Consider the following 20,991-nt stretch of genomic DNA (forward strand, 5'->3'; position numbering starts at 1 on the left):
AGGGCCCCCTTGCTACTGCTTCTCTCTCCCCCTGAGTTCCAGACCCCCCTGGAATTTCCCTCTTTTTTCCCCCCCAAAAAAAGATTTAAAGGGGCCATGCTCTCTAAAACCCAAAGGGGTTACAATCCCCCCCCACCCAAAGAAATAATTCTTGATGTCCCCATCAAGATGGGCAACTCTAAACCATGGATCCCCAGAAGGAGACCCAGGGCTCCCATTTGTCAGAAGCATCCCATCATCCATCCCACAGGACCCCAAGGGGTGAAACAGGTCTCCCATGAGGAAGCTCGCCCCCTGTGGCACCCCAGGGATCTATAGGTCACTGGGTTCCCCTAAATGATTATACATCAGCACACACCTGGGCTTCCCTTCCCTAGAGGAACATTTAGGCTGGCTGTCGGGTATTGGCTGAGGTGACACTACTGAACATGGAGGCAAGATGATGGGTCCCTGAGGAACGAATTCGAGGGCATCTGGGTTTAAAGTGGCTGTTTGCAATACAGGGTTCCCTGCCTGCACTGAACCTTCCTCATCATGTTTTTGGGGGGTCTCCACAGCTTGGGACAGTGGGGCCTCGGGAGAGCTCAGTGTGGGTTCTTTCCCTTCACCATCTCTTTGTGTGACAAGAGGATCCATTTGGGTTGGGGCATTCCAAACTGGATGTTTCCAGAAGACAGGTATATTTCCGTCATTGGGACCATGTCCAACTTGCATTGCCGGGAGTCTCAGAATCTGTGGAAAAATCCTTATGAGGAAACAATACTACAGGTAACAGATGATTCTGATGGAGAGTTTGGTGGGGCCGTGACTGCCCTTAGGACGTATGCGATACACTGGTAGATCCCCAAGTTTCTTCTTTATAACGTATGGATGTGACTCCGAACGATCTGCAATGTTGTGTTTTCCCAGTAGTCTAAGATTTCAGGCCAAACTTGGTCACCAACCTGAATCTCCTGTTGCGTCACTTGCTGATCATATCGGGTTTTATTCTTTTGATTCTGGTGACTAGCTGCTTGCGTCGCTATTCAATATGCCCCCTTTAGTTGATCTTTTAAACGAGTCACATACTTAGGGTATGTTTCTGGGAGCATCCCATCTGAAGACACTCCAAAACAGAGATCGACCGGCAACCCTGCCTCTCGATCGAACATTAACATGTATGGTATGAACCCAGTTGCATCCTGTCGAGTGCAGTTATACACATGTACCAAATGCTTCACGTGCTGGCTCCAGTATTTTTTCTGCTGAGGCTCCAGAGTTCCCAGCATGTTCAGTAATGTGCAGCTGAATCATTCTGGTAGTGGATCCCCTTGGGGATGATAAGAGGTGGTGCATGATTTCTTGATCCCCACGACCTTACAAAGTTCTTTTATTAACTGACTTTCAAAATCTCATGCCTGATCTGGGTGCAGTCTGGCGAGCAACCACTTGGTGGCCTGTACAGGGACTTTGCAGTACACACACGCACACACCTACATTGTGCACCCTGGGCTCTCCTTCACAGACCAAAGAATCTCCTGAGTGACTTTCACCTCAGTTTCGGGAAAAAAAAAAAATATGGAGAGGATTACTGGAAGACCTGTGCCGAGGGGCATGAATCCCAGTAATCAAAGCTGTGCTGGTGGCGGGGTTCCCAGAAGAGATGGAACCAAAGGAAATTGAGCAGAGCCTAGATGCAGCTGAAATACTGGGGGGGAGTAAAAGTCTACACCTGTATTTACAACCGCAAAGTGAAGGGCATGGTAGCACTATGTACTCACTCCAAAGAAGCAGATCTTGATAAAGTGCCCAAAGAGTTGCAAGGAGCAGGTATCCCCTGGACAATTCTGGGGGCAGAGCAGTCCCCTCCTAGTGTGCCAGTGTCACCTGAGGTGGATTCTTTAGCGCAGAAATTGCAAGCTCTGATGGTGGATGAAAGGTGGACAAGAGAAGAATTAATATTGGCATTAGGAGGGGCTCCAACACCTGCAGCACCCAGCCTAGTGGGATGAGCCAAAGAGTTGGGAAACGCTCTCAAAGGTGCATTGAAGCTGGTATATGAAAGTGCTCCATGCAAGCGGTTACGTTCTTTCTCAACACAGGCTAGATTTCAATTTCTACTTGAGAAGAGCTCAGATCGATGATGGAAAGCAGAAACATTCCACTCTCCTTCTGTCACCCCTAAGGCTAGCCACTGGGCTGCAGCTGCAAGAGGTAGAATCTTAATTCTTTTCCCAACCAGAAATATCTAATATTCCTAAGAGCATCACACTGGGCTGCTTTTTTCTTTTCTACCACTCCCCCGGGTTTAAGATATAGGGCCAAAATATGGCATTAAAATCATCTGCAAAACTGCCACTGATTCCAGTGGGACCAGGATTTGGCATTTGGAAAGTATGACATTAAAAAATATAAACTGAAATACCAGAAGACTAGAAATCTGCAGTAATGGGATTTAAAACATGAACAGTCAGAGGATTTTAACAGAAGTCTTCAGAGTATAAGCTTCCAACTGGCTTGAAAAAAGTCTCTAGCCCCTTAAATGTTTATGAAAGCTGCGACAATGGATAAGTTATAGCTCTCCTGTCAAATCTGAGGATAGTGAGGCAACACCACTTATTTACTTCAATTGGTATTAAAATCAAAGTCAATTATGATCATTTCAATATCAATAACATTAGTCATTTTACTGCTAATTGGTGCAACAAAAACTTGCTAAATTTTCTAGTTAAGTTTAGCTGCATTATATGTCATATTCCAGCATTATGTTTATTTGAATGGATGTTGCTTGTTCCAGAAGGTACTAAGGCTGATAGTTCACTTTAATATGTATCATGGCAGTTTGTACCCTTAGGGCATTTGGTCTTCTTGTGCTCACTCTCTTACACATCTCTCTTAGGCACCTCGCTGACACTGCTAGAAGATTACAATTTTCTCCATGTTACTGACCCATTTACAGGCTCTTATGTTCACTCTTCTCTGCCTACTTGGAGCAAGAAGATGAGTTTCTTTCAGGAGTGCAAGTCAGTAATGTTTCCAGTCCAAGCAGTCAAACCCTAACTTAACCTCAGATAAACAACAGGAGTATTTATTAGTAGTTTACAGAAGGGAGGAAACAGAAATAAAAAGGATCATGTATATTAAATGCCTGAAAGGGAGAAGTAATGGAACAGTCCTCAGAGGATAGTTATACTTAAATTTCCGATAAAATTATAGAGTTTACCTCATTGCCCACATGGCAGTATGGTCTTTCTTGACTATAAACCAACTTGAAGTGGTGTTTCTGAGGTGTCAGCTGGGGTATGTCCCCAGCAAGAATATCTAGTCTGCCTAAACACTAGCCTAGGTCTAGCACATCTAGCCTTTGATGGGGAAATATAACAAATACACAGCAGCATTTGCTTTAAGATGTCCTTCATATCCTAAGCTGGGAAATCAGGGACAATCTACACAATGCAGTGTTCTCCTTTTCTGTTTTCCAGCATTTAGTGAGTGTAGATTAGCAACACTTCCTTTAAGAAGCTATCCTGGTTTCTTTGTTTAGCTCAGAAGGACTTCCCTTTCGTCTGATGTGCAATTAGACATATAAACTCTGTTCCATACATTTTAATAGTTCTATTTGCTAATGGCCTAAGCCATCACTTTTATAGAATGTCATTAATATGCAAATACAGAGGTCCCTCCTGGTACAGTAGATCATTTGTACTCAGCACAGTTTATCTGTGTAATGGAGTCCCAGTACATCAAAGAGTAATTTAGCTATAGAACATTAAGAATCATAAATATAGATATTAAAGCGATTAAAAATGGAAATACTACTTGTCACAGTAAGTTAATATATAGCAATAAGACACACCAGGCTGTGTGCATTCATAAAAGTGCTGGTGTTTGGCTCCAATAATCTGTGAGCACGTCTGGCATTATTTATTGATGGCAGAATAGGGCTTACTAATTTTAAATGTCACTTTTTGAAAAAACATTTATAAACATAACAAATCCTTTCACTATGATAATTCTTAAAATGTTAAATATGCTTTCCCTATTTTTTAATATGTTTGATTAAACGATGTGTCTTTCCCTGTTAGGGCAACAAGAACTATCAGGAACACCAAGCTCAGTGGTCCCGAACTGTGGGGCATGCCCCCCCTAGTGGGGCACAGAAAAAGTTCAGAGGACATGCAGTAGGACCCGAGCTAGCCCCCACAAGGGGTAAGAAGACAGCACTACACTTCCAGCCCTACTCCTCTCTCAACCCCATGCAGCCTCCAGTCCTGCTCTGCCTCTAGGCTAGCTCCAACTCTAGGCCCAACTCCACTCCCAATCCCGCTCTGCCCCTATCTCCACCTCCACTCCGCCCCCTGCCCAGCCATGCTCTCATTCTTTCTCCACCCCCAGACCAGCTCCGCCTCTAGCTCCAGATATTCCTCAATCCCCAGTTCCGCCTCCAGCTCTGCCTTCAGCCCAAGCTCGGCTGCTGAGGAAGTCTTGGCTGTGCAGTAATGAGGGGGCGGAGGAGGGTACAGATTGATTCTATTAATGGTAAGAGGAGAGGGGTGCAACTGGAAAAGTTTGCACACCACTGCCCTAGCTCAAAAGCCTCTTTGGAGCTTTTTTTTTATAAGAAAATCTCAGTACTGAACAGTTCCAGTTTAGTTTTAGCTTTTGCAAAACCTAGTGGCTGGAGGTCCCATACTACTTCTGGAAGGGGAGCGCAACACTTTGAGGAGGGTGACAGAGGAAATTGAAAAAAATACATTTTTAAAAACTGATCCTCCTCTCTTCCTTCCTCTGCTCCCCACTAGCTGCTTCTAATATCTTTCTCCTCTAACTACCTTCCTATGCACACTCCTACCCACTCCATTTAACATAATAGGCACAAGGTGTTTTGTTCTTCCAGTGAAACTACTCTAGCCACGCTTACTTGAACTTGGTCCATTTAGCCAATGAGAATGAGGCTTTAGGCAATCAGTGTACCCAGTCAGACCTAACTTAGTATTCCTGAATAACCTTCCTTGTGACTTACAGAATCATCACCTGGTATTAAAATTCCAGATTATGAGTTTGGTATCAGGAGCAACCTAAGTTTCATTGCAGGTTAGAAAATGCACAACTGAATGTAAGATGGCAGGCACTTGCTGGTATAGCTGAGGATTTTGCCTAGTGAAATCACATGGTCTTAGAAAACAACCACTAAATCCTTTGCAAAAATCCTGGCTATGTCGGACACGTCTTTCTTACTCTATCAATTTTTTTATTTTATTTTATTTTATTTATTTTTTGAAGGCAGACAAAATCTGAGTTGAGAGACTGGACAAATCTGTTTAGACACTGCCATTATTTCCTGCATATTGGTATTGGCCTTGGAGAAAAGCAATCCCAGTATTATGGAATACTGAGAGAAAAGGCAAATGGCTAACACAAATGGATAAGAAAGAGAGGGTCCTGAGAGAAGGTGAAGAATTCTAGGGTCACAGATGAGAGAAATTGCACCGGGAGAAGGAAAAGGAAGCCATCATCTTTGAGAAAAGGCTTGTGCCCCCTAAATGACCTATTTTACAATAGGTTAAATAAATCTTAAACAGGAACGGATGAAATAAATTGCTTGTTCATTTAACCAAATCAGACATTATTACATGGATTAAGATAAAACAAATTTTAAAGCAATTAACAGCAAAGCTCAACATAAAACCACCATAACATGTACACAGTGGTGAGAAAATCTAGCCCTTTTAAGACTGAAAAAATCTTACGTTAGGGCACTACAGGCATACAGGACACTACAAAAATGATATATAAGAGCTTTTATACTTTTTCCACTTGGATTCACCAGTAATTATAATCCTTCTTCCATATTCTTTTTGAGAAGGCATTTTTTGATCTGGTATTTAGGAATCATTCTACCAGCAGTCAAATTGGTGTATCCTCCCCAAATCAAATATACAGCTAATGAATGGATAGATAAGTTATCTTCACCAGTAAATGGAACAAAAGACCAGGTGTAAAGAGGACACTCCTAATTTAATAAAAGACTGAAACCATTTTCTGATTTTCACTCTCTATTTTCATGGCACAATTTTATATTAACCAATATGGCATTCCTATTATTCACAGTACATTCAAAGGAGAAGGCAGCCCCCTTGTGTATACTTGCTCTGAATACTCGCTGTTATGACATTAGAATTGACAGAAGGGTATTGGCTTCTTGTCATATTTATTTAAAATCTTTATAGAAAAGAAGCCCATGGAGATGTACTCTAGGCACCCAGATGACAGCAACACTATCACTGCAACACAACAGCCATCTGCAAACTAAGGTTTAATTTCATTTTTATCTACCAGAGGGGCTCTCCTCAAACCACAGACAAATGCAGGGAATGAGGAGAATTTACACAAATTTTACAAGCAAATATTTAGTTCTGGTTCCTTTGACTACTGTAACATTTCAAGTAAGTATGGCATTTTTAGGATTCCCTTGCATTACCTCGAAAAAGTAAAAATTTGTATTTTAAACTGTGAGTCACCAGGGATGTAAACTTTTTCTAAAGCACAGCTTTGGTGACACAACTGTACACAGAAGAAAACTAAGGGTTTAGAAAATCCTCAGGGCAAACTATAGTTTAATGGCTGGTTCAGTCTTGAAACTTTATCTCTGAGTGGAAATGGGAAGAGTTAGCTATGTCTCTTGTACCATCACTCCTCTTTTCCCAGGGTCACAACGGGCTCTCTGTGGGCTCAGTTTCTTTACAGTTGCCCTGATAAAGGTAACACAGCATCAGGCTGTACTGCTTTTCTGTAGCTCCGCCTCTGCAGTAGAACACACGCCTTTAAAGGAGGCCCTAGTGGCACAGCTTCAATGGAGTAATGCAGCCAGGGAGTGGGAGGTGGGAGAAGGGTAAGAGACCCAGATCTGGTGGAGAGATCCTGGCCTCCTTCAGATTCCCTATGATCTGTGTGGTCTTGGAGCATATTTCACAGGAATCAGACCCCGTGCCTTAGGCGCCTTTTTAATTTTTTTTACTCACCTGGCGGCAGTTCGGGTCTTCGGCAGCACTTCGGCATCGGGGGGTCCTTCACTCGCTCTGGGTCTTCTGTGGCACCAAAGGACCCCCCTCTGCCGAAATGCCGCCGAAGACCTGGAGCTAGTGAAGGACCCCCTGCCGCTGAAGACCCAGACCGCCACCAGGTATTCGAATCGGGCCCCGCAGTTCCTAAAACCAGCCCTGCATTCATTCCTACCAGCAACATTCAGTTTTTGCCTAATCAAAGACAAGTGTGTTTGCACAGCACTTGTGAGTCACGCATTTGGCCCGGCTGCCTACCCACAATGAATGGACTTAAGATGACTGAGCTAGTTATAAATAATGACACCATTCAAATATCCACCATAAGTTATGCTAGCCATTGGTGAGTCTGTCTGTCTGGATTTTTCTGTTTCTTCCACTCTCTGTTATTGTTGGCACTTGCCCATTTATTTATGCATTTCCTTCTCCATCCTTTTTGCGTCAGAATCCTCGGATGGACCAATGAGGTTTTCAGCTTTCCATTTCCAATACTCTCGATAGTCTCATATCTCTGTGACAAGCAAGCTCTCTTGAGCCTACTGACACACACTTCCACTAGGTCTGAAAAGTGGGAGAAAACTACTAGGGAACAATGGAAGTGCTTCCTCCCTCCTGGGGCTGAGGGTGGTTTTACACCATGCTGTCAACCTCTTCTGTGCTGGGGAGTGAAAGGTTAACTCTCATTTCACTCTGCTGCTGCTGGCACCACTGGGGACGTACTATGTGCAGATGTACCATTCAAAACTTCTGCTAGAGGATTCTCCCACATGGCTTCATGTGAAAATGTGAGGCAGCATGGAAAGACAGGATTCCTCTGATTCCTAGCCAGATTTAACTCTCTAGCAGATACCAAGAATGCCTACATCAGCAATATGGCACAGTATCATACATTAAATATCCAACATCACAAACATATATGCTTACAGCCAGAACAGCAGCAACATATATTCAACATTAGTTTTGTCTCAAACTTGCAAATGTGGATTTCAGTGTGCCTTGGACCTCTAGAATGCTGTCTAGCCAGCTCATATGTGAAGAAACATTCAATCACTTTATTTAAAACTTTGAGATACTAAACATGTTGGCTCTTCATTTGCATTCATAATACACTGGGCTTTAAGTGTGTTTCTGAACCTGTAGAAAAATCATCTACCAGGTCTTAGATAACATTAAGATTGCTGTATCCAAAACATGTAGCTTCAGCTTCTGCAGAGTCCACTATCAACATTTTTTTATGGCTTCAGGAAGTAACTGACAAGAGCAATAAACTGCAGAGAATTGTATGATGAGCTGAATGACACCTTTGCTTGTGATCCTGCTGCTAAAACATTATGGAATTTGTTCAGTTTCACCTACAAATCCTGTGTAAACACACCAAATTATGAGTATTACTTAACCACATCTGTACTTTGTGTCAAAGATATCAAAAAGCATGGAAATTGTTTTACATGTAAAATACAATGTATTGGTTCACCCACAAATATATTGCACGATGTTTAGAGCAGGATATCAGGAATGGGTCACTCCTGGGTTCTATTCAAAGCTGTGTCACTGACTAGCTGTGTGATCCTAGACATTTAATGTGTCTGTTTACACAACATAAAATGGGTTAGCTAGTATTGTACATCTTACAGTATTCCTACAAGCTACAAATTAATGCTAGTAAAGAGCTTTGGGTTCCACAGATGGAAATTGCTATAGACATGCAAAATCTTGCTAGTGCAGTTTTGAGGTCCTCAGTTTGTTCTCACTCCTTACAGGAATTTGCCTGATCAAATAAGCGAGTAAGATCAAAGGCCCAATCATGACCTTGAAAGCTATGCAAAGGAAGAACTCTCCATGCATGTATCTCATTATTCTGACCCAGAAAGGGAAGCCAGCTATATGCATCGCAGCATTCTCCTCCCTCCTCAGGCCCCTTGAGGAGTTTTGAGGTCTATGCTGGGGTAGGCGGCTAAGAGGGAGCAGGCAAGGTGAGATGCACCCTCTCGCCATATTAGGGAATTCCCCTTTAAGGGTGATATTGCTGGGGAAGTCCTGGCACTGCAGCTCCACCAGAGGGCACCAAAGCGCCAGCCAACAGAGGACTTCTGCATGGATGACCCTGTGCACCCCACAGAAACCCAAGAGCCACAGATTGCTGGTGATCTACAAGGTTCATAGGCCAGACTCCCACTTTTTCACCTCTCACAACAGAAGAAAGTACTTCAGGAGGAAATTCTGTATGGCGTTTCCTGCCCCCTACATAGTATTAACACATAGGAGCAGAATACAGTCCTGAGTAAAGGCCTCAGGATTTGACACTATGCGACTGTGCAGATGTCCAACCGAACTGTACGGCAGTTGCCTCCTAAATTAGTTCCTGGGACTCTACAGAGAGTTCAGGGATTGGCAGGACATTTATTCTTTCCTTCTCATTAGCTAATCAAGGTCCAGAATCCTCCACTCTGATTTTGCTGAATATCATCTCACTACAATTCTCAGGACATGAGGCAGCTTCACTGGAACGTATTCCCTTCTATTTACGTATGATGCCCTTGGCTCTAGGACGGAGTGATTTGGATTCCTTGATTTAAAAGATATAGGTCAAGACTTTGTAAAACTGATTTTTAAATGTGTGCTACTGCAACATTAGTTTTAAATTTATTATGAAGAAAATTACAAATGCTATTTTTTAATTGCCACTATTGGTAAGGTATATCAATTGACAATTTTACAACATTGCTATAGGCAAAATACCAATATTGAAAATGAAGGCCCTGACCCTGCAAATACTTAAGCAGAAATACAACTTTACTTACATGAGTACTCCTATTGATTTTAACAGGATTTCTCATGTGCTTAAAGTTAAGCATGGGCATAAATGCTTGCAGCATCAAGGGGCTAAAACTGCATTGTTTAAAGACACCTGGCATTAAAACTGTTACTTCAAAAACATACTGCCTCAGAGTTAAAAAGTTATTTAGACTTTCAATACATTAAGAAATTTATTGTAAAACTTTTTTTTATATACAGGCCACAGTTTTCAAAAATAGGAGTGTATACCAACTATAGCTGGCCAAAAATAGTTCCGGTTCGATCAATGTTTGTGGAATTGCAGACCAGGTTCCCATAGAAACCTTCTTCCCAGGCAGGCTTCCATCAGAACTCTCTGCCTTCTCTGTCAGCTTTCCTGGCAGGCTGCTGTGGAGCCTGGCCTTCCCGCTCCCAGGCAGATCCACAATGCTATACAGTAACTCCTTGCTTAATGTTGTAGTTATGTTCCTGAAAAATGCTACTTTAAGTGAAACCATGTTAAGCAAATCCAATTTCCCCATAAGAATTAATGTAAATGGGAGGGGGGGGAAGGAGGAGGTTAGGTCCCAGGGAAATTTTTTTCAACAGACAAAAGACTCTCTCTCTCTCTCTCTCTATACACACACAGAGTATGTTTTAAACAAACAATTTAATACTGTACACAGCAATGATGATTGGTTGAGGTGGTGGAGACAGAGAGTGGGATATTTCCCAGGGAATGCCTTACTGCTAAATGATGAACTAGCATTCGGTTGAGCCCTCAAAGGTTAACACCTTGCTGTTAATGTAGCCTCACACACTACAAGGCAGCACGAATGGAGGGAGGAGACACAGCATGGCAGAGAGAGAGACACACACAGAGAAAGAGTGTGAGAGAGAGAGAGACAGAGATGTGCATTGCCTCTTTAAGTACACTGACCCCACTCTAAGTACACTGCCTTTTTAAAGAGATCAGCAAGTTGACACAACAGCTGCTGCCAGCAAGCTCCCTCCTCCTAATCCCTTGCTGGGCAGCGGCCGCACAGGGAACTTAGGGAGGCTGCTGGTCCACCTTGGTTCCAAGCCCCCACAAGCTAGCCCCAACAGGCTGCTCTTTCTGCAAGCAGTAGACAAAGCAGGTAGCTGCCAAACAACATTATAAGGAAACACTGCTCAACTTTAAACAAGCATGTTCTCTAATTGATCAGCAACATAACAATGAAACAATATTAACCAGGACAAGGTTAAGTGAGGAGTTGCTGTATGGTGTTGGGTGGTGTAAAACCGACAAGAATCATGTCAATTTCACTTACGAGCTGCCTGGGTCCCAGGGAGTGTATGTTGCTTCTGAAAGGTCATGTTTCAGGTTCCAAAACAAAAATTATCCAGTGAATGGAAGTTTCAGAAATTTTGAAAAATTTGGTTTTGGTTCAAAGAAGAACAAAACCAAATTTTGAAATGTAAAAATTTCTCATGAACAAGAAATTCCAATTTTTGCCTAGGTCTACTTGCGAGTCCCTCCTGAGGCATCTAAAGGTGCGAGTTTCAAAAGCATATACCTCAGTGGTTCTCAAACTAGGGCCACCTCTCGTTCGGGGAAAACCCCTGGCAGGCTAGGCTGGTTTGTTTATCTGCCATGTCTGCAGGTTCGACCGATCACGGCTCCCTTGCAAGACTGAGCTTTTTTGAAAGTAATCAGTTCACATGATTCAGAGAAAGATGTAAGAACCTCTATAGTGAGCAATTATGGAATAGCCAACACAGAAAAAGTTTCTTCCAAATCATATCAGGTAGTAGTCGGCTTATACCATGAAGCATGAGGATTTACACCTTTTCTAATAAAATATTCTAATATAACTGGATTTTCTCATAGATGTCTAGTCCTCTTATGAACTTGGGAACTATGCTCCTCTCCTCAATAGTATCTTGTGGCAGTGACTTCCACTACCTGTGTATGTAAGACATCACTCCTTTTTATTAGTATCAAGTATGTTGCCTTTCAATTTCATTGACTCTCCTCTTGTTCTTGCATTATAAGGAAAGGTAAATAGCAGTATTCAATCCATTTTCTCTGCACCAATTATTGTTTAGTATAGTTCTATTATGACCCACTGGGGTACCTTCTCTCTCATCTGTTAGAATGAAAAGACTGGGACTCCAATTTCAGACATCTCTCCATGCCTCTATTCATCTGCTTGCCCATCTCTAAATCACTTCTAGTTCTTTTTTATTTTAAAATGCAATCTATAACACCTGTAACACCTTTCCATTCATGATATAGGTGCTCAGCTTCCCTTTGTCTTTCTCTCACCAACATATCCTAGGGTACATCTACACTATGGGATTATTCCGATTTTACATAAACTGGTTTTATAAAACAGATTGTATAAAGTCAAGTGCACGTGGCCACACTTAGCACATTAATTTGGCGGTGTGCGTCCATGGTCCGAGGCTAGCATTGATTTCCAGAGCGTTGCACTGTGGGTAGCTATTCCGTAGCTATCCCATAGTTCCCGCAGTCTCCCCTGCCCCTTACAATTCTGAGTTGAGAGCCCAGTGGCTGATGGGGCAAAAATCATTGTCGCGGGTGGTTCTGGGTATATGTCGTCAGTCATTCCTTCTTCACGGGAAAGCAATGGCAGACAATCATTTCGCACCCGTTTTCCCCTGTAGGCCCTGGCAGACGCCAGTAGGACGGCAACCATGGAGCCATTCAGCTTTTTTTTTTTTTTTTTTTTTTTGTTTTTTTCTTTTTACAGTCACGCGTTATTGTACTGGATGCCGCGCGACAGAGGCGAGTACTCAGTGCTACACAGCAGTGATTCATTTGCTTTTTGCATGATAGCAGAAACGGTTTCATCGTCGTGTTGTCAGCGTCTGCTGCTATCATGGGTGCCCCTGGCTGGAGATCGGCCGGGGGCGCAAAAGCAAAACTGGGAATGACTCCCCGAGTCAATCCGCTCCCTTTATGGTTACTAAGAAATAGAGTCAGTTCCTGCCTAGAACTATGGGGCAAGTGTGACTAGAGAACCAGTGTAAGAGAGCACAGAGCCGCTCCGTGTGCCACTTCCTGCGAATGATGAGCTACATGGCCATTTCACGGGGCGGTGGCCCCTGCAACAACCGCCACTCGTTGCCTTCCCTCCTCCCCCATGCCTTCCTGGTCGCTTACCGTGGCAGTGTCTCCCCCCATTTGTGTCATGAAGTTATAAAGATGAGAATAAGAAAACCAGGACTTGTAGTGAGATAAATGAGGGGGGGCAACCTCCGCGGGGCCATGACAGTCCAGGGCAGCAATCATTAAGCGGTGCAGGGGAGGAGGTAGCCCAGCATGCTTTTTCTATGAGTAGTCAGGCAGTACGAGAATCTTTTCCTTTACACAGGAAAGGAGAGGGGCATGATGGCTCAGCCCCAAGCTGCTATGATGAAGACGTTACCCAGCCGTTCTGTACAATCTACTGGGGGAATGACGCAGGGATCATTCGCTATTTTTACCCAGGCGCCCCCGGCCAGCTCACCTGAGCCACCCAGGGCACTCACGGGCTGCATGTGACGCGGATATCAGTCATGATTGGCTACCGTCGCACTGGGGACGGGGAGAGGAGCCGGATACTGCTCTACTGCTGAGCAGTTGGCTCCTCAGCAGCCATTCAGTAGATCATAGGGTGACATTGAAAGAGTCAAGAAAACTTTTCTTTCCCTTTGCTTTACGTGCCTGGGGGGGGGGTGCGGGCGGTAAATCTGACTAGCTTTCCCTGAAACCACACCGGACAATGTGTTTGACCTACAGGCATTGGGAGCATCAGGCCTAAGAATGCAAAACTTTTGTCGGAGACTGCCTGTGACTGTGGATAGCTGGAGTCCTCAGTCCCCTCCCTCCTCCCTCCGAGCGGGTCCATATTTGAGTCTCTGGCTTCCCGTTACGCTTGTCACGCAGCACTGTGTAGCTTGGAGATTTTTTCTCAAAACTCTGTTGGCATTTCGTCTTCTGTAACGGAGCTTTGATAGAACTATTTGTTCATCCCCATACAGCGATGCAGATCCAGTATCTCCCGTACGGCATGCTGGAGCTCTTTTTGGATTTGGACTGCGGAATTGCACCCGTTGCTGATCAGAGCTCCACGCTGGCAGGAAAGAAACTGAAGAAATCAAATTTCGCGGGCTTGTTTCCTGTTTGGTAACGCTCGCCACTGCACCAGTTCAGATTGCTGTCCGAGGGTACACAGTTGGGAGCACTGTGGGTAGCCCCGGCAGGCACAATACCGTTGATTTGTGTCCAACACTAAGCCCTAATCTGTATATCGGTAAATACCGATTTTTAAGCGCTACTCTCTGCGTTGAGGAGTACAGAAACCCGATTTAAAAGAGCTTTTAAATCGACTATAAGGGCCTCGTCAGTGTGGGATGAGTGGGTGCGCAGTTAAGATCCTGGTGTAACGCTGCTAAAAGATCGGTTAAACACGTAGGTTAGACAGTGCCATATAAGCAAATGAAAGGAGTTCTTCTTGTACCCCAGAGATACTGCTTGCTGTACTCTTAGTCATTGGTCTATAATAGACTATTTGAGGTGAAATGACAAAGTATGAATGAGGAGTGGTCATTTTTGTGTTTGTTTTTAAATAACTGGCTATTTTTTGACAAGATGTGTGTGTGCTTACTCCCCACATTTACTCCTCACTGACTTAGTTGAGCAATCAAAAAAATCTCTGAAAATTGCAGAAGTGTTGCTTAATAAAAATGAACAGGGCAAAGCTGGACCCAAAATGGCATATCATTTTTAAAAGGGAAGAGGAAATAACAGTCCAAACTGCTACAGCAGAATATTTTGATATTTCAGAAGCAGAAATTCTCAGATACAAGGGAATCAGGTTTTCCAGCGAGTTTTGGGATACAGTGCAAACCATCAAATGGGCAATGTACTGTGTCTTAAAAAAAAGTGATGTCAAAGTATCAAAACGATCATTTCCCAATATGAGAGCTACAAGAGTTGTGATCCCAAATCTGCTTCTGATGGGAAAAAATGGCAGTGTTTGCTGTCATTTAGTGATTCCAATTTTCACAGAGTAAAAGGTCTCTCTCACACAAGTGGTCCCTCAGTGGGTAAAAAAAGAACAGATTAAAATGAAAACTGAGCACAGCTACAAGAAAATCAGTGGCATTACATCTACTGAAAACTGGGGGGTAGCCATACAGTCTTGTCGTTCATCAGTATTCACTTAAGAGCTAACGTCTTGATTAAGAGAATGTTTTTCTTGGCAAAATAAAAGTTATGCTCCATCTCAGAAAAAAATCAAAAGGCAAACATTTTCTTTATTTATCCGCATTCACTTGGACATATATTAATTGGGGTCAAGTGTTTCTGATAAAAAAATTAAGGGCACATAATGAGACTGCTCAAGCGAATTAATTCTGAAGCTTGGGAGCTGTCTAGGTTCAAAACAGGATCACAGAATTTGCTTTAAATCACTACAAGATGTTGTTGTTAAAAAGCATGGCCTCTACTCTATAAAGATAATCAAAAAGGAACAGAAGCAAGGGCTGGTTGGTTCTAGTCTATTGATAACAAAAGTGATTGTGTAAATTGGACTGTCTGATCACTGAATGTTTTTGAAGTGAATGCAATATTGGTGTATGTTGCAGGCATGACAACCCAGGGAACTAAAATCTTCTATTTAACCATGGAATAGGCATTGAAAGTGTTAGGCCAACTGGAATAGCACTGCTGTTGCCTATCAACCCTGATTTGGACTCAAGAACCTTCTCTGGAGTGACAGGGCAATTCCTTGATTCCCAGGCTAAGACTTCAATTTAAAACTCAGCAATGTGCATGTATAATCAGAATGATTTTTTCCAATATGCAACACTTTGCACTTAATCAGTGTTGAATTTCATCTGCCATTTTGTTACCCAGTTACCCAATTTTGTGAGATTCCTCTGACTCCTCGCAGTCCCCTCTGGATTTAACTATCTTGAATAACTTTATATTGTCTGCAAACTTGGCTACTTAATTGAACAGTACATGTCCCAGCACAGGGCCTTGGGGGACCCCTCCTTGCTCTAGTGTCACTGAGTAGTACATATTTCCTTTCTTCCGCCACTGAAGGAGGGAAGCCCTCAGTGTCAGCCCAAGAACCTACACTGCAATTTTTAGCCCTGCAGCCCAAGCCCAGGGAGCCTAAGTCAACTGATCTGGGCTCTGAGACTTGGTGCAGGTTTTTTTTCATTGCAATGTAGATGACCCACAGAACCAACTGCTCTAGGGGACCCTTCCCAGGATCGTGTGTGGTTACAGCAGAGTTAGCACACCCAGCCAAACAGATATCCAGCAACCACAGTGAGAGTACTTCAGGTTCCTTGCTGCCATTCCTGCTTCTCTCAGGCTGGGAAAAGGATACCCTGGTGCTTGTAAGACGTTAGAGTGTATGGTCTGCAGGATAGAGTAGTAATGGGAATAGAAAGTTGCATGCCTATTTTGTGCAGGATAGTCACAGTGATCTGTGACCATGATGAATCACTGAGCACCAACTAGTGGATGTGGGGCTCTTTTAGCACCCATTCCCGGGATTACAATGGCATCTGAATGAGCCATCTCCATTATCCCCAGCTGCTGTCTAATGTAAGAATTGGTGTGACTGGTTCACTAAAGTGGGGATTAAGGAATTCCTTGGAAATTCTGGTTCTTTGAATGTATCAGTTGAGGGAATAGAGAATAAAGAATGGGACACTGACTTCTGCCAGTGGATATAATAGGGTGAGTTGAGGATGGGTAACAGGAATGGGTTTTATATGAACACTGGTTCACTGAAGCATCTCTGTGCACACAGAGAGGAGTGTGAGTGAACAGGATTGATTTAAAGGCTGGACGAGAATTGCTGGGCGGGGGATGGGCACAGGTGGGGGTGATGAGAGCCCCCACTTTAAGAACTGGCACTAGCTGCTGCAATGCCTCCAAAGGGAAAGGAAAAACGAGCCCTAGGAAACAAAGTTAGACAAATTACTGAGCCAAACTGTTAGTCTGAAATTGAAATAAAAAGTTGACATTTCCCTCAGAAAAATTTACAGCACAGAGGTATGGCTGAACTGCAAGCAGCTGTGGAGGAAAATCAAAATGGAGAAAATTTCTGGAAGCAGGGCATTTCCCTGCTGTCACTGAATGACAGGTCTGGTTCTTCTGCAAGCTCCAAGCAGGCTGAGGTACCTATTGTAATGGATCTGCGGACCTTAGGCATGAAGAAGAAATAATTCTTTATAAAGATTTTTGTAAGAATGTAACAAAAGCTAAGAAAATGCTTCAACAAGGATATTTCGTTTAAACAAATCTAAGCTCAAGACATTTAAAACGTGCAAGTTTTGTTTCATTTGTTAAAAACAAATGAAGTTATCCTTCTGGTATCTTTGAAACTTTTTGGCCATGTCACAAGCCAACACAGAAAAGGAACCATGGTGGTTTGTGATCGTATGTTCATTCATTTCTTCAGAAAACCTTAACCATAGGTCAGAACAAAACACAAAGATAACCAACACAACCAGCAATTAATCCAGGGTGATGTCTGAAGTATTAACTTCATTAGAAACGTTGACATTCAAAGCCCACATCATTCTGCTGTTCTGGCAGTCTTCATTTTATCTTGCTCTGAACACAGAGCATTCTGTTATTGCTCAACTAAAATCTAAAATCAGTAGTTTGAAGTGATATCAATAAAATTTAGATGATTCACAGAACTAGTCCTCGTTACCTGCATCAGCTTCCAATCAGCTCCCTTTAGCCTTTTCTTTGATCAAAAGAGGTGACCCTACTGTCCTTTTAATATCTAGTGCAAAATAAGCTTGCAATTAATTCTTAAAAGTTCAAGTGATTCTGATACAATCTCATTTGACAAAACATGTAAATTAATACTTCAGTTCTAAATCTTGATCAGTTAGGAAGTTAGTACAGTTCTCTGTTACAGAGACATCACAGAAGCTAGAGTGCTTAACAAGGATGGAAGAATATATAAGCATTCTATCACATCAGCGTAACTAACAATATTTGTATATTTGCAGAATTAACAAGGATTATAGAATGCAAATGTAGGCACTTGACTTCAGCCCCTTTTTAAAAATGCATTTGACAAAAAGAGCATAAAAAGCTCATCATTTCTACTTAAAAATAATTCAGGGCTGGTGGTTCTTTAAAAAAAAAAAAAAAAAAAAGGACTATTAGCATACACATCTCAGCACCCTCCACCATTAAATCAAACAACAGTAAGATATTTAGAGCAAGAACGACTTCTTCACCTATGTATTTATCAACCTCCCAGCTCCCAGCCTGTCAGATGTAACAATTAGTTTGATGATTTCAAATTAGACCTGACAGGCAGTCCCTTGATAAAACAACATGTACTAGTTTTATAGACTCCTTTTTCTTCAAAAACACCCTTCTCATCAAGTACACACACGTTTCTAGCCTCCTACCCCTGCCAGCTGTTCATCTCTTCCTGTCTGTATGAGAATCTTTACTATGAACACAACCAATATGGATGATCAGACATACCTGAGAAGAAATAAAAGATCACCCCTCTCCTCCCCAAAGTAGCTGTTAATCCTGTACTGCAATACAGAACGGAAGAAGAGAAGGAGCTGACAATTGCCCTCATGAAGATGAGAACGACAATGTCCTCTGAGGAACACCTGGCATCTAACAAATGTGATATTCGCTCGCTACCTCCACGATCATCCTGAGACACAAATTCTACACCAGCTCCATGCGGAATTATCAATATTTGCAACCCCTTTAGGTCTGCAGATTGCAGCATACCCATAGTACAAATATTAATCACAGATGCTGCACAGCTAGGGCAGCCAATGTTCAATGTACAAAAAAATTCTCTTACACATCTTCATGCTTCCAAACCATTGCTGCAGGAAATTTCTTGCCAAAGGAAGGATAACTGACTTTCAGCAACTTGTGTCCCCAAATGAAAGCCTTTTGAAAAGTATAAACCAGTAGTTCTGAACCTGCAGTCCAATCAGCACACAGCTGTGGCCCATGTGACATCCTTCGGACACACAGACAGTATTGGATGCGGCCTACATAATACATTGTGGGCCATGTATGCAACTCACAATGGAGAACCACTGGTATAAAAAAATGATACCAAAAGTTTCCTGCTCCTCTCTTTTGCTGACAAGTTTGAAGAATTCTAATAGATCACAAAGGCATGATTTTCATTTACAGAAACTGTGCTTTGTCCTTATTCATTTAGGTGGGGGGTTTTGTAACTTATTATCATTTGGTTTTCATGGTATGGAAGTAAGGCTTATTGGTCTGATTTCCAAGATCACCTCTATCACTTAAAAAAATAGGTAACATTTGCTACCTTCCAATACTGTAGTTGATTTTAATGAGAGGTTGCACATTTTTCATAGCAGTTCCAGACATCTTTAATTTTTAAGTTCTTTCAGAACTCTTGGATAAATACCATCTGGTCTTTACTTCTCAACTTATTATTTTTCTCCAACTTCTACTACTGACACCTCAAGCACTGATAAGAATCTTAACTTTGTCACCAGGGGGAAAAATAGGGCTGGGATCGGTATCTCCCCTGTGGTAAAGACTGATGCAAAGAAATCATTTAGTCTTTCTGCAGTGCTTGTATCATCCTTATTGCTCCCTATGCTCCCTGGTAGTCCAACAACCTACTGATTCTCTTGCAGACTTCCTATTTCTGATAATACTCTGGCTCTTCAAAAACCAAGTTTCTGTTTAGGAGACTAACTAAAGTATATAACTGTTTTCAAAAACATTTTATGTTTTGGAAAACCAAGAAATTCCCATAAGAAAACCAGAAAAAAACAACATAAGCTGCATTTATATTATATACCTGTTCTAGTGGGTTTACCCGTATATTGCTTTAGTAACAAAAATGAGAGAATTAATCCTAAAGAAGAGATACTGGTAAAAGAGCCTTTAGAAGAAATACAATGAAAAATCAAACTGAGCATTTTTACAATAGATCAAGACTCTGTCCAAAATATTGTCTGAACTGTGACAATGTTCTATTTAAAACTCCCATGAGATCATCTCTGGGCAAACTTTAAGATAGTGAAGCATAAAAACAAACAAGGCTGTTCTACAGTACAATACTTAAATGTAGTTGCTAATATTCCACCTTTATGAAAAAAAGCATTTAGAAGTGCGGGAGTGTAATGGGTCTGAACTGGACAGAGACCTTTTCTAGGTCACCAGTTCAATTTAAGTGCGAGTTGGGTTCCCATAGGTAGGGCCCTGTCAAATTCACGGCCATGAAAAACACATCATGGACCGTGAAAACTGGTCCGCCCCCATGAAATATGGTCTTTTGTGTGCTTTTACCCTACACTATACAGATTTCACAGGGGAGACCAGTGTTTCTCAAATTGAGGGTCCCGCCTACTGTGGAGGGGTTACCAAGTTTTTTTGGGGGGGGTGGGCGCGAGGAGAGAAGCGGCTGTCATGGTATTGCCACCCTTACTGCTGCACTGCCTTCAGAGCAGGTAGCTGTTAGCCAGGTGCCCAGCTCTGAAGGCAGCGCCCCGGCAGCAGCAGCGCAGAAGTAAGGGCGACAATACCATACCATGCCTTTCTCCAGCTGCACAGCTCTGAAGGCAGCACTGCCGTCAGCAGCAGTACAGAAGTAAGGGAAACACTACTGTAACCCCCCGCCCCGCACAATAACCTTTCGATGCCCTTCACAACTCCTTTTTGGGTCAGGACCCCTACAACTACAACAATGTGAAATTTCAGATTTAAATAGCTGAAATCATGAAATTTATGATTTTCAAAATCCTATGACCATGACACTGACCAAAATTGACTGAATTTGATAGGACCCTAACCACAGAACAGCTGTTTGGTGGGGCTTTATGAACTTGGTGGTCTGAACCCTGTTTACAGTGTGCACAGCAGTCCACATTTCAGACACAACTGTCATAGAGTCATAGACTTTAAGGTCAGAAGGGACCAATATGATCATCTAGTCTGACCTCCTGCACAAAGCAGGGCACAGAACCCTACCCATCCACTTCTATAACAAACTCCTAACCTATGTCTGAGTTACTGAAGTCTTCAAATTGTGATTTGAAGACCTCAAGCTGCAGAGAATCCACCAGCAAGTGACCCATGCCCCACGCTGCAGAGGAAGGTGAAAAATCTCCA

At 42.6% G+C, this 20,991-nt stretch overlaps 1 protein-coding gene across 2 annotated transcripts in view; it reads right to left on the reverse strand.

The window, feature by feature from the left end:
- Positions 1–20,991, reverse strand: part of DAP (death associated protein) — a 96,604-nt gene that overhangs the window by 14,767 nt on the left and 60,846 nt on the right. Inside the window, exon 3 of one of the 2 annotated variants that reach the window (XM_032796326.2) lies at positions 1,761–1,901. The exons of the other annotated variant lie outside the window; for it this stretch is intronic. Coding sequence (XP_032652217.1) covers positions 1,761–1,901 — 141 coding nt within the window. The remainder of the gene's footprint in view (positions 1–1,760; positions 1,902–20,991) is intronic. 2 annotated transcript variants of the gene reach the window in all.

The sequence above is a fragment of the Chelonoidis abingdonii genome, chromosome 2, assembly GCF_003597395.2.
Source record: "Chelonoidis abingdonii isolate Lonesome George chromosome 2, CheloAbing_2.0, whole genome shotgun sequence".
NCBI lineage: Eukaryota > Metazoa > Chordata > Testudines > Testudinidae > Chelonoidis > Chelonoidis abingdonii.